General features: G+C 41.9%; 1 protein-coding gene across 1 annotated transcript in view; it reads right to left on the bottom strand.

The window, feature by feature from the left end:
• MYO3B (myosin IIIB) overlaps positions 1–14,211 on the bottom strand; it is a 421,954-nt gene that overhangs the window by 391,700 nt on the left and 16,043 nt on the right. Inside the window, exons 2-5 of the mRNA XM_065928997.1 lie at positions 9,354–9,464; positions 8,928–9,000; positions 7,851–8,034; positions 6,998–7,132 (exon numbers count right to left, since the gene is read on the bottom strand). Of these exons, the coding sequence (XP_065785069.1) occupies positions 6,998–7,132; positions 7,851–8,034; positions 8,928–9,000; positions 9,354–9,464 (503 nt within the window). The remainder of the gene's footprint in view (positions 1–6,997; positions 7,133–7,850; positions 8,035–8,927; positions 9,001–9,353; positions 9,465–14,211) is intronic.

Genomic DNA, 14,211 nt, shown 5'->3' with positions numbered 1-14,211 from the left:
GTCATGTATGGATGTGAGAGTTGGACAACAAAAAAAACTGAGCACCAAAGAATCGATGCCTTTGAACTGTGGTGTTGGAGAAGACTCTTGAAAGCCCCTTGGACAGCAAGGAGATCAAACCAATCTATCCTAAAGAAAATCAACCCTGAATATTCATCGGGAGGACTGATGCTGAAACTCCAACACTTTGGCCACCTGACGTGAAGAGCCTACTCACTGCAAAAGATCCTGATGCTGGGAAAGATTGAGGGCAAGAGGAGAAGGGAATGAGATGGTTGGATAGCATCACTGACTCAATGGAGATGAGTTTGAACAAATTCCAAGAGACAGTGAAGGACAGGGAAGCCTGGCATGCTGCAGTTCATGGGGTTGCAAACAGTCAGACACGACTTAGGGACTGAACAATAACAACAGCCTGCTCATGACCTGCAAGAGATTTAGAACCTGATGCTGCACTGGGAACAAGGACAAGGCTAGAGTTTGATTGAAAAGGAGAGACAGTGAAGAGCCCACGATAAGGAGTATCAGGGACCTAAGACTCAGGGAGATACCAAAAGCAGACAGTAGGAGGACTCAAGGTCATCACACAGTTGGAGTGTGGTCTCATTGCCATAGATTTACATGAGCATCTGCTGTGTTCAGATCCAATTGTCACCCCAGAGAAGGACAGGAAGAGGGAAAAAGAAAACCATTTTAAAACTAAGTCCTTATCCAAGTGACTAAGCTTTGAGCTGGACTGTGAAAATGGGAAACAAACTCCCCAAACTTGTCACTCTCCAAAGAAGTACTCAGCTGACTAAGTTTAATAGGATGAATTCAAGTCAACCGTTTCCTCTAGACAGGCTGGGGGCTCAAAAACAATGTTAGGTTTAGCTATTGGAAAGAAAGTGACCTCTTGGTTCTCAGCAGTTTGTGACTGTCCAGTTTGTTACCCATTACTCAATCACGAACACTGTCCCTGCACCTCAAAGAGCTCAACATCAGAAATGGACATGCGAGTAATAAGAGTGGCAGGTGGAAGTGGAGTATGCCCAGGGGCGTGGTGGCGCTGAAGAGGGAAGGGTGACTTCTGCCCTGCCAGGGTGGAAAGGGAACAGTCTGGAAATCTTCCCAGAGGATGTAACACATACAATGAATCTGAAGGACAAAGGAGCTTGTGGCAGGTGAACAAGAAGAAGAGCATCCTTGAAAAAGGGACACCATGTGCAAGGAAGGGAGCACAAAAGAATGAGGTGGTGGTAGTGTTTCTATTTGCGTGTGTGTGTCTCTGTCTGTGGGTCTGAATTCTACACACTCTGCCACTGTTGGGACAAAGGGACAGAATCTACACAGAGAGATGGGGAAGTAGAAAGGGGGACAGGGGATGCAGGTGTGCCCTGCCAAAGTGTGTGGACATTATGCACATGTATTATGGTACCATAATATACCATTGAATAGGAGTGGTAAGCTAGCAACAGGTTTTAGACAGGAGGTCTGTTCAGATTTCTAGAAAGAAGACCTTGGTAGCAGATTGGAGGGTGGGCAGAACAAGAAGACACAAGGAGCTAGACAACTGTCAGGAGATGTTGAAGCAATCAAGAGAAGCAAGGTCAATAAGTCAAGAGTCCTGAGGACAAAGAATCAGAGACAGATACAGAGTGGGTGTTGGGGGGTGGTGCTTTTATGAGATAGCATCGACAGGAATTTTTGACCAGCTGAATAGAGAAAGTTAAGAAGAGACAGAGTCTAGGGGTCTTGTGAGAATATCAACAAAGTCCTTTGATCCTCTAAAGCCAAAGCAGTAATAGAGAGGCAAAGCACTGCAACACCTTCATCAGAACCACTTCTCAGCCTGGCTTCCATCTCAGGGAGGCACATCCTTTATTGAATTGCAAGTGCACTATTAAAATTCTACCCAGAGAACATTTAAATTAAATACTGGGTGGTGATCCAAGCTAACTCAAGCCTGGAATTTTCCCCTGAAACCTCATTTTAGTCTCTCTCTTGCCCTACTTTCAATCTGGCCATTTCTGCAACAAGAGCCTATTTAGTGGCATTTTAGATGGGTAGCCAACTCTCAAACTTTTCTTCATAGCTCTAGAACCTACAGATGGATTAAAAACAGCCATTTTGTCAGCAGGATCAAAACTCAGCTGTGGATTTAAGAACAACAATAGAATCTGACTCAGTTGGTGCCTTTTGTTCACTAAATGTCAGAGTTTAAGAGCTGTCTGATTTCTTGCAGTTCAAAGAAACATATAATTAAATGGCTCAGGGTACCTTTAGAGGAAGCAGTCCTGTGAGGTTGATAAGCCCACTAGCAAGGTTTTAAAGGGCAGCCTGTGGGTTACAGGGAAAAGACTTAGGGAACTTGGATATAAAAAAGGAAAGCGGGTACACATTGACAATTGTCTAATCAGAGTAAATATTCAGTGAAATGGACTGAACACTTTAAAAGCATGACAAGGGAACTATATTTACATGCATCAAATAATATAATCCTCTTAAAGCTGTAAGGAGGCAGCCAAGCTTCCTACCCCACCCACCCCTGAGGGTTGGCACCTGCAGCCTTTTATTCCCGCCCACGCTGCCAGCCATCAGACTCAAATACAGAGGTAGGTCTGCATCCCTGCGTTCCTCCCTACACCCTCAGCATTCAGGAAATGTGGCAGCTGGATGCATCTTGAATTTAATGAGCATTTCGCTCCAAACCAAGAAAAACAGAAAAATCATTTACATTCCATATCTATTTTCCAAAACATCGTTGAATATTGATTCAATCACAGTATGTGCATTTGCTAAGATTGTCGTAATTTCAAGCAATAAAATGTTCCTTGCTCCATAAGCCATCAACTTTCCTCCACATTATTAAAGAATGACCCATGCAACACCGTCACCAGACCTTTATTCTAGTTGAAACTCTAACCTTCGAGTAGATCCTGTACTGGCATGTTGATTTGCCCTAAGAGGACAGAATTAGGAGGAATTTCTTTTCAATGCTCTTTTGTTCAGTGGACTTGATCTTTCAAGGGTGTTAGGTTCTACAGAGGGCATAAAGCAAAAGGCAAGGATTATCAAAATTACTCTTGAAGATGCCTTAGGGAGCACCATGTTAGACAATGTCCACCTCTCAGGAAGGCCAAGCAACATAGTTTTCCTCCACACCATTGGGAGACATTGTGTTCATTTTACTGATACTAAGTAAAGTCACTGTCTTGCCCCTAGAAGAATGAAAACAATGTCACTTGAAAGTGTGGAGTTCCAGTCCGGGTGGGCTGGGAGGAAGATGCTCACACTACTAGAGGCAGGAGGGCCCCAAGACCCCACCTCCTGTTTCAGCCTCTCTCCAGGGCACATCGTAGATCCGGTGGGTAGGCAGAATCACTCTAACACTTCAGCTTCTTAGGCTCTCTTGTTTTTTGCTGAACAAAGATAGCACATGGATATAGAGTGCAATTCAGCTGCATTTCAAAGTTCTTGCCTTCTCCACTGCTACATGTTCTGTACTTCCCTTCTGACCCCCAGGCACTCCAATGACTCTCATTCCAGAATCCAGCCCGAAACTTTCATTGAAGTCAGTGTTCTGTGCTCCAGGGCTTTCTAACCATCTCTGGCCAATCAAAACATGGTTCAGACCATCAGAGTTCCACTATGACCCTGACTTGTTAACATGATAACCTTGACTCATGCCACAATATCAGTGGGTGAAAATGGCTTAAGGTGTTAACTTGCAATGATAGTGGGGCTTAGACTGGACTTTTTCTAGGGCCTTACATAAATAAATGCAAAATCTGAACAGAGGTATCATTTCCCCCCACTTTGGCTTAGATACTAAATTTACACATAGAGGAAAAACAGGTTAAAAATAATTCTTTCATTTGGTTTTGAAATATAAGGAATTTTTTTAGCTTACATTGTCACTAGCACTCTAAATGCTCAACTATTTCTTTTAAGTTGAACATATTATTTGAGCAGAAATTATAGTATTTACCAGTGGAAAGTTTTATACCAAAGGAAAACAGAAAAAAATATATTTCATGTCTTAGCAAATACTAGGCATTTTGTCTGAATATGGAGCTTTTCTTAAAGGTCTAATTTCTTATTATATTTCATTTAGGTGAGAGTTAATAAAACTTGTAGATTTTCTGAATTTAACATTAACTAGGATAAAACTTATTCACAAATTATCCAAAAGATTATTATGTATATTTGTCTCCATATCTTTCTCCTATAGTAGTTGTCTGTCACTGAAGAAAGCTTTGTTTTGCTTTCTGGTAACAATTAGTAATTAATTTCAGAAATGACATTTTTATTTGCTTTAGTTTTCAGAGTTGTGGTGATTTAGGAGGGTTATTAATAACATTTTTCTATCCTCAAGAACTGCTCTGTGGAATAGCTTCTCATGGTTCCTTTTATCACATTCAGCAAGTAAACAGCAAAGGCAGTATAAATTTAATCTCAATATACAGGATGAAGGGAGCAATATTAAACAGATCATAATTTTATTGTACACATTTCCTGAAGCACTCATTAAAAAGCTATAGGCGGCACAACATGGTCAAGGTACTATGTGGGCTGTCATTATCTTCCAGCAGTGTGTTTGCGTGTGTATAATCAGGAACTGCTGCCATTTCAACCAGAGATCCAAAGTCTATTCCCTGGGCCTGACAGACAGCATCGTGGGCAGCAGCAACACAGAAGGGAGAAAAGCAAAGTGCAGTCCTTCTCCACCTCTGCCGTATAACTGGTTATGGGACGGTAGGCATGCCACTCCTTCTCTGGGTCTCTATTCCTCAACTGAACACTAGGAGACTGACTAGCAGGCCGAGGTCCCTGCCAGCTCTCCGAGTCCAGGAATCTGTGTCTATAAGCATACTGGAGGCACCGGACACAGCTAACCCAGGATCCTGGCATGGACGGCCCATCCCCAGACAGAAAAGACTGAGGGTATCTGGTTCCCCATGCCGTCAGCTTTGGCGTGGGCCAACACAACCTGCAAAAGTTATAATATCCGCATACTGTATCGCTGAGGCATGAATAACTCAGTGCGCCAGGGCAACCTCATTATCTGTACTTAGTCACCCGGAAAAAGCAAGAGGCAGTCCACGGGGAAGTATCTGCACAAGGCTCAGTTCATAGTTCTAAGTTCCTTCTCATCTTTCAAGGCCAGGTGCGGCCCTTTCCAGCTGCCTTGGCTGTGCCTGAGGGGCTAACATTCGGTCACTCCTCATGGGGAAGAGCACTTGTCCTCCCAGTGGTAGCAGGTCTGAGCAGCCTACCCACCCACCTGGTCAAATGGAGGGAGGGACAGTCCCTTTTCAGGCTCTGGAAAACCCCTGAGAGGTCCAGTTTTCTATATCTGAACACAGAGTCTTTTTAAGTCAGGGTAAAATAAAAAGAAACTAAGACTTCTTGGTCACTGTACTAATATTATTTAATGATAATCAGGTTTAAAACACTGAGGTCTTACAGAGTTTAAGAAGAATATAATCCTAGAGACCCTAGAAATTGTTATTTCAGAGACCCTAGAAATATTACTTTCCATATTGCATGATAATAAGCATTTAAAAATTAATGTTAATAATATTCTAGAGCTTTGTATGCAGGATAAAATCTGTAATATCCCCAGGAAAGGAGTGGGGGATAATAAAATCCAAAACATGATACTATGAGAACATGCTATGTGACGTAACCAGCCAACTAAACAGACAAAGATGCTTTCTATAAACCAAAATCCCTTACATCTTTATTCTGAAGAGCACAATTAATGACAGAAATGTTCCTTGCAGATTATCCCATCTGAATACAACAAATGAATTTCTCATACATGGTTGCTCTGGCATCCAATATATATTGTCTCATGACCAGGCCCTCCCAGAGCCAGATGGGAGGTTTTCTACAAGAGACCTCAGACGGTAAATCCAGGACTGACCTCCCCTTTGTTGCTTCTCTCTTAAAACTTTCACACATGTCCCCATGCTCATGGATCACACATGTGACCTCAGGAACAGAGGCTGGTTCAGAGGGGTGGAGTCTATGACAGATGAGGGTGGGCCTCGTGAGCATGAGGCAATACAACAGACCTGTCCTAATATACTAATTTCACACGCTGTCACTGCATTATTGCCATGTTAGTCCCATGGAGGAATTGTATATGTGGGAAATGGACTCCTTTGCACCCAGTTACACACATTCAATTCCACTAACAAGGTAGAAAGAAGGCAAGACTATAGTGGATACAGTGATGCTGTCTTCAGACTGTCTCTTCAAAGCAGATGTTGCCAGGAATATCAGCTGCTCCCTGCTCCCAAGTCTCAGAGGCTTCTCTCACCAGGAATTGTGCCTAGCTACAGGGAACTTCCTCCCCCAAGGCCGCATACCCATCCAGGGTGGAATGCGCCCAGTGATTGGCTGATGCAAAGATAAAATACAGGATGACCCTACAAGACCATTCCAGGTCTTCTCCCTGAGGATGGGCTGAGGCCTCTGTTATGACTACACTGATGTTTCCTGTCTCCTTGTCCAATCCCACCTTCCGTCCAGGTCTAGCCCCAAGAAGAGGAACTCTCCAATAACCTTCCATAAACGACTGTCAGAGTTTATTTTCAGGAAATCCAACCTGAGATGAGGATTAATGACCATGAATAGGCTGATTCAAATTTGGTGAGCAAGTAAACCTTGGGGTAACAACTTTTGAAAATGAGCTGCAATCAGTTGGAACGTGTTTTCTGTGAAATTTTCCCAGCCTGGAGTAGAAAATAACCTTTTCCAACTGTATTCTTGTATTCATTGTATTAGGAAAAAAGATTATTAAAACCTCAGAAGCAGAGAAACATGCACATTTTCAGCACACAGCCTACCTGTAAGAACGTGGAGAATATCATATCTGGTAAGGTACCTGTGATATGCAGGAGATCATTTCCCCCAAATGTGCATCTTATACTATTTAGGCAATAACGTGTCTGCTCACCCCTGGTGCACTATCTAAATCGATGGTCATCCAACGGGAGCCTCTTACCTCCAGGACCAGCCACAGCTGTCCTCCCACACAGTGATCCGCTTTGTAAAACATCCCGTAAAACTTTACAACATTGGGATGATTCGGGAGAAACTGCAAAATGTTGTATTCTGCCTCAATCTCTTCATCCATATCCTATATAGGGTAAAAAAATGAATGGTGGATTCATATAATGTGTGAGGTAGGGTATAGGACTGATACCATGATCAGGTAACCTGTTAATAAAGCATATTTAGTCTGCATTTTTTATGTCATCATTACCATATCTTGAAAACACCTAACAATGAACATGTAGATACCAACTAAAGCCTTCTAATTGTTATATCAAAAAAATGTCTTCATTATATATCTTTAATAATAATATCATAAATATCTTTTTAAAACTTAAAAATGTCTGAATTTTCAAAGCAATTAAGGAGAAGTAGCACAAAGGGATCCAACCAGGATACAACATTTATAACCTCATTGTGCTTGTGGACAGCATTGTAAGCTGAGTGTCCAGTGCTTTGAATTATGGATGCCAGGCTAAGATGACTGAACACCACAAGTCTGAGCAACTTTGTAGCTTACAGAGAGACCAGACTCTGTGTAAACCCAAAACATCACTCTTTACAAGAGAATAACTGTTGAAGAGCCCTGGGGACTAAAACCAAAACAATAGTAAAAAGGACAAAAGAGAAAATCAAAGGAACTTTTGAATCCAAATGAGGCCCCTTCATTTAGATGGGCCAGGGAGTCATAACTCATTTTGAGATATCATGCCAGGTTTCACTATCTCTAGAAAATCACCCTCAGAATCAAGAAGGTAGTTGAAAACTCAGTGTACATGAAACCCTATATTGTGGTTACTTACACTGATTGGATCCAGAATTTTTACTGCAGCCAGGCTCCCATCTTTCTTATTAGTCACCTTGTAGACCTTGCCATAGGTGCCTTTACCTATGGTTTCTATAATTTCCCAGGTATCTGTGGGATCTGGAAGCGATTCAAGTCCAAGCATCGTGGTGTTGTAATGAAACAATCCATACAGATATCTCCTGGTGGGAAGAAAAGCTTGTTATGAGCAACAGATCACAGGATTAGTGTCAGTGGGCTTTTGAAACGATATTTTTATTTCTTAATCAGCAACCTTGTGGTACTGTCCTTGTTTTAACTGTTCCCTTGTATTTTAAGTAGATTTTTCTTTAAGGAATTTGAAGCCTCTTTAAGAAATGGGGGTATAAGATAGAGGGTGGGCAGCATGGCTCTGGAACATCTTTCAAAACACAATTCTAAAATGAGAGATTATATCACACAGAAGGAGGGCGTAAAAGCAGCAAAGAGGATGTCCAGTCATGACCAGACAATCCCATTCTAGGTTGCTAGTAGTGGCTGCTGATGCCAGGAAAAAAATCTGAAAGTCTCAGGTCTGAGATCTTTACAGCCAGATTATGTAACCTTGACCAGGTCTCTCTGATGGTCACTGGAAACTAGCATCCAGCCTCTATGTGCAAAGTCTGGGCTGTTAGGAAGGAGGATCTGGTGCCTGTACAAATCCCTATGTCCCTGTCCCTTCAGAAAGCTTATGTTACATCTTCCACGATTCCTTTGAGTCTCGAAAGGCTGGCTCAAGGGTTAATGATTAGGAAATGTGAAGATGTAGAAACAAAGAATAGCTATCGGGCCAAGAATCTGGTAACAACTTAGACTATAAATCTGCCACATAGCAGAAACACTAAACTCCCAGATCGCTGAAAGATATGGATAAAAGCCTGACAGACATTTCTGAATTGTTTCTACAGGAAGAAGACCTCAACCAGATGAAAACTGCTGACAAGAACAGAGATTCTAGACTGGTTGAAACCAGAAAGCTGAGGGTGCTTGCAACTTCACCTTGATGCCAACCGATTCGAGATGCTTGTGCACAAGTTGATCACACATCCTCCCTCACACTGCCTTTAAAACTCCTTCCCCGGGAGGAGCCAAGATGGTGGAGGAGTAGGACGGGGAGACCACTTTCTCTCCTACAAATTCATCAAAAGAATAACTGAGCGCAGAGCAAACTTCACAAAACAACTTCTGATCGCTAGCTGAGGTCACCAGGCGCCCAGAAAAGCAGCCCATTGTCTTCGAAAGGAGGTAGGACAAAATATAAAAGACAAAAAGTGAGACAAAAGAGCTAAGGACGGAGCTCTGTCCCGGGAAGGGTCTTAATAGAGGACGTTTCCAGACACCGGGAAACCCTCGCACTGGCAGGCCTGGGCGAAGTGTTTGAATCTCGGAGGGCAACTTGACTGGGAGGGAAACAATAAATAAAACCCACAGATTACGACCCTAAAAGCAACTCCCAGCAGAAAAGTACGCCTGCATCCGCCACCAGCAAGTGGGGGCAGAACAGAGAGGAGCGGGCGGCATTGCTTGGGGCAGGGTCCGGGCCTGAGTGCCTTGAGGACAATCGGAAGGAGCTTTTGTGAGTTCCCAACTTGAACTGTGGGAGAGCAAAGAGAGAGAGAAAATTAACTGGCCCGAACACACTGCCGGCTGTTCGCAGAACAAAGGGACCGAGAAAGTCCTGAGAAGAGCTCGCAGGCTGCGGACCGGCCCAGCCCCGCCGGAGGCAGGAGGCAGGGGGGAGGACTGCATCCCCTACCACACTGCAAACAGGCCTCCACTTTCTAATAAAAGACCTCCCGAGATTCTGGATGGTCGACATCCACCGGGAGGGTCGCGGCTAGACACAGGGCACACGCACCCGACCGGCGCGGGCGGGGACTGGGGCTGGGGACGCGGAGGGCAGAGGGCGCACGCACCCGGGGAGAGACCGCCAGACAAGCGCCTGGCTGCCTGAGCCACTCGGGCGGTGTAGGGACAAAACGCAGGCGCAGCTTTGTGTCCCGCGCTTTTGTGGATCACCCGAGGGCTGGAACCGCGCACAGCGTGGGGCGCACTCCATACAGAGCAGCCAGGAGCCTGAGCAGCGCAGACGGAGAAAATAGCGCCAGCCCCTCCCTGCAGCGCCAGCCCCTCTCCGAGGTGCGACGGAGCTAGCTACCTGAATAAGAGTCCACCTACGCCTGCCTGTGTCAGGGCGGAAATGAGGCCCTGAAGAGACCGGCAACAGAAGCCAAATAAACAAAGGGAACCGCTTCAGAAGGACCGGTGCAACAGATTAAAATCCCCGTAGAAAACACCGACTACACCGGAAGGGCCTGTAGATATCGAGAAGTGTAAGCTGGAACGGGGAGCTATCTGAAACTGAGCCGAACCCACACTGACTGCAACAGCTCCAGAGATATTCCTAGATATATTTTTACTTTTTTTTTTTTTAAGTAAGAAAAAAAATTTTTTTTTCTTTTTTCTCTTTTATTTTCCTTTAAAATTCCCTATTACTCCCCCACTACTCCTTAACTTTCATTTTCATAGATTTTTACAATTTTTTTAATTAGGAAAAACAATTTTTTTTCTTTCTTTTTTTTTCTTCTTCTCTTCTATTTTCTATTTTTCTTGTTCTCTTATTTCTTTTAAAGTCCTCTAGTACTCCTCTACTACTCCTTAATTTTCATTTTCAATACACTGTAACCTTACAGGAAAAAAAAAAAAGAAGAGAAGCCCTATTTTTAAACCGAACTTCATATATATTTCTAAAATTTTTTTGTGTGTTTAGGTTTTTGTTTTTAATATAGTATTTTTAAGAGTCTAATCTCTACTCTAGATTTTTAATTTTTGTTTTTCAGTATATGATATAAATTGTGAACATTTAAGAATCCAATATTCAGCTCCCATTTTTATTCAGGAGTGTGTTGATTATTCTCTCCCAATCTTGACTCTCTGTTTTCTACCTCAGAACACCTCTATTTCCTCCTTTCCCCTTCTCTTCCCAATCCAATTCTGTGAATCTTTGTGGGTGTCTGGGCTACGGAGAACACTCTGGGATCAGACAACTTTGTAGATCTGTCTCTCTCCTCTTGAGTCCCCCCTTTTCTCCTCCTGCTCATCTCTATCTCCCTCCTCCCTCTCCTCTTCTTCATGTAACTCTGTGAACCTCTCTGGGTGTCCCTAACGGGGGAGAATCTTTTCACCATTAACCTAGAAGTTTTATTATTAGTGCTGTATAGTTGGAGAAGTCCTGAGACTACAGGAAGAATAAAACTGAAATCCAGAGGCAGGAGACTTAAGCCCAAAACCTGAGAACACCAGAAAACTCCTGACTATATGGATCTTTAAGTAATAAGTGACCGTCCAAAAGCCTCCATACCTACACTGAAACCAACCACCACCCAAGAGCCAATAAGTTTTAGAGCAAGACATACCACGCAAATTCTCCAGCAACGCAGGAACATAGCCCTGAACGTCAACATACAGGCTGCCCAAGGTCACACCTAACACATAGACCCATCTCAAAACTCATTACTGGGCACTCCATTGCTCTCCAAAGAGAAGAAATTAATTTCAACGTACCAAAACACCGACACAACCTTCGTTAACCAGGAAACCTTGACAAGCCAATCGTCTAACCCCACCCACTGGGTAAAACCTCCACAATAAAAAGGAACCACAGACCTCCAGAATACAGAAAGCCCACTCCAGACACAGCAATCTAAACAAGATGAAAAGGCAGAGAAATACCCAACAGGTAAAGGAACATGAAAAAGGCCCACCAAGTCAAACAAAAGAGGAGGAGATAGGGAATCTACCTGAAAAAGAATTTAGAATAATGATAATAAAAATGATCCAAAATCTTGAAAACAAAATGGAATTACAGATAAATAGCCTGGAGACAAAGATTGAAAAGATGCAAGAAATGTTTAATAAAGACCTAGAAGAAATAAAAAAGAGTCAATTAAAAATGAATAATGCAATGAATGAGATCAAAAACACTCTGGAGGGAACCAAGAGTAGAATAACGGAGACAGAAGATAGGATAAGTGAGGTAGAAGATAAAATGGTGGAAATAAATGAAGCAGAGAGGAAAAAAGAAAAAAGGATCAAAAGAAATGAGGACAACCTCAGGGACCTCTGGGACAATGTGAAACACCCCAACATTTGAATCATAGGAGTCCCAGAAGAAGAAGACAAAAAGAAAGGCCATGAGAAAATACTCGAGGAGATAATAGCTGAAAACTTCCCTAAAATGGGGAAGGAAATAGCCACCCAAGTCCAAGAAACCCAGAGAGTCCCAAACAGGATAAACCCAAGGTGAAACACTCCAAGACACATATTAATCAAATTAACAAAGATCAAACACAAAGAACAAATACTAAAAGCAGCAAGGGAGAAATAACAAATAACACACAAAGGGATTCCTATAAGGATAACAGCTGATCTATCAATAGAAACCCTCCAGGCCAGAAGGGAATGGCAGGACATACTGAAAGTAATGAAAGAGAATAACCTACAACCTAGATTACTGTACCCAGCAAGGATCTCATTCAGATATGAAGGAGAATTCAAAAGCTTTACAGACAAGCAAAAGTTGAGAGAATTCAGCACCACCAAACCAGCTCTTCAACAAATGCTAAAGGATCTTCTCTAGACAGGAAATGTAGAAAGGTTGTATAAACGTGAACCCAAAACACAAAGTAAATGGCAACGGGACCACACCTATCAATAATTACCTTAAATGTAAATGGGTTGAATGCCCCAACCAAAAGACAAAGATTGGCTGAATGGATACAAAAACAAGACCCCTATATATGCTGTCTACAAGAGACCCACCTCAAAACAAGAGACACGTACAGACTAAAAGTGAAGGGCTGGAAAAAAATATTTCACACAAACGGAGAACAAAAGAAAGCAGGAGTAGCAATACTCATATCAGATAAAATTGACTTTCAAATAAAGGATGTGAAAAGAGACAAAGAAGGACACTACATAATGATCAAAGGATCAATCCAAGAAGAAGATTTAACAATTATAAATATATATGCACCCAACATAGGAGCACCGCAATATGTACGGCAAACGCTAACGAGTATGAAAGAGGAAATTAATAGTAACACAATAATAGTGGGAGATTTTAATACCCCACTCACAACTATGGACAGATCAACTAAACAGAAAATTAACAAGGAAACACAAACCTTAAATGACACAATGGACCAGCTAGACCTAATTGATATCTATAGGACATTTCACCCCAAAACAATCAACTTCACCTTTTTCTCAAGTGCACACGGAACCTTCTCCAGAATAGATCACATCCTGGGCCACAAATCTGGTCTTGGAAAATTCAAAAAAATTGAAATCATTCCAGTCATCTTTTCTGACCACAGTGCAGTAAGATTAGATCTCAATTACAGGAAAAAAATTGCTAAAAATTCAAACATATGGAGGCTAAATAACACGCTTCTGAATAACCAACAAATCATAGAAGAAATCAAAAAAGAAATCAAAATATGTACAGAAATGAATGAAAATGAAAACACAACAACCCAAAACCTATGGGACACTGTAAAAGCAGTGCTAAGGGGAAGGTTCATAGCATTACAGGCTTACATCAAGAAACAAGAAAAAAGCCAAATAAATAACCTAACTCTACACCTAAAGCAATTAGAGAAGGAAGAAATGAAGAACCCCAGGGTTAGCAGAAGGAAAGAAATCTTAAAAATTAGGGCAGAAATAAATGCAAAAGAAACTAAAGAGACCATAGCAAAAATCAACAAAGCTAAAAGCTGGTTTTTTGAAAAAATAAACAAAATTGACAAACCATTAGCAAGACTCATTAAGAAACAAAGAGAGAAGAACCAAATTAACAAAATTAGAAATGAAAACGAAGAGATCACAACAGACAACACTGAAATACAAAGGATCATAAGAGACTACCACCAGCAGTTCTATGCCAATAAAATGGACAACTTGGATGAAATGGACAAATTCTTAGAAAAGTATAACTTTCCAAAACTGAACCAAGAAGAAATAGAAGATCTTAACAGAACCATCACAAGCAAGGAAATCAAAAGTGTAATCAAAAATCTTCCAGCAAACAAAAGCCCAGGACCAGATGGCTTCACAGTTGAATTCTACCAAAAATTTAGAGAAGAGCTAACACCTATCTTACTCAAACTCTTCCAGAAAATTGCAGATGAAGGTAAACTTCCAAACTCATTCTATGAGGCCACCATCACCCTAATTCCAAAACCAGACAAAGATGCCACAAAAAAAGAAAACTACAGGCCAATATCACTGATGAACATAGATGCAAAAATCCTTAACAAAATTCTAGCAAACAGAATCCA

The sequence above is a fragment of the Muntiacus reevesi genome, chromosome 3, assembly GCF_963930625.1.
Source record: "Muntiacus reevesi chromosome 3, mMunRee1.1, whole genome shotgun sequence".
In the NCBI taxonomy this organism is placed as follows: Eukaryota; Metazoa; Chordata; class Mammalia; order Artiodactyla; family Cervidae; genus Muntiacus; species Muntiacus reevesi.
Note: the sequence above shows the minus strand (reverse complement) of the source record. Positions and strands in the feature narration are given on the sequence as shown.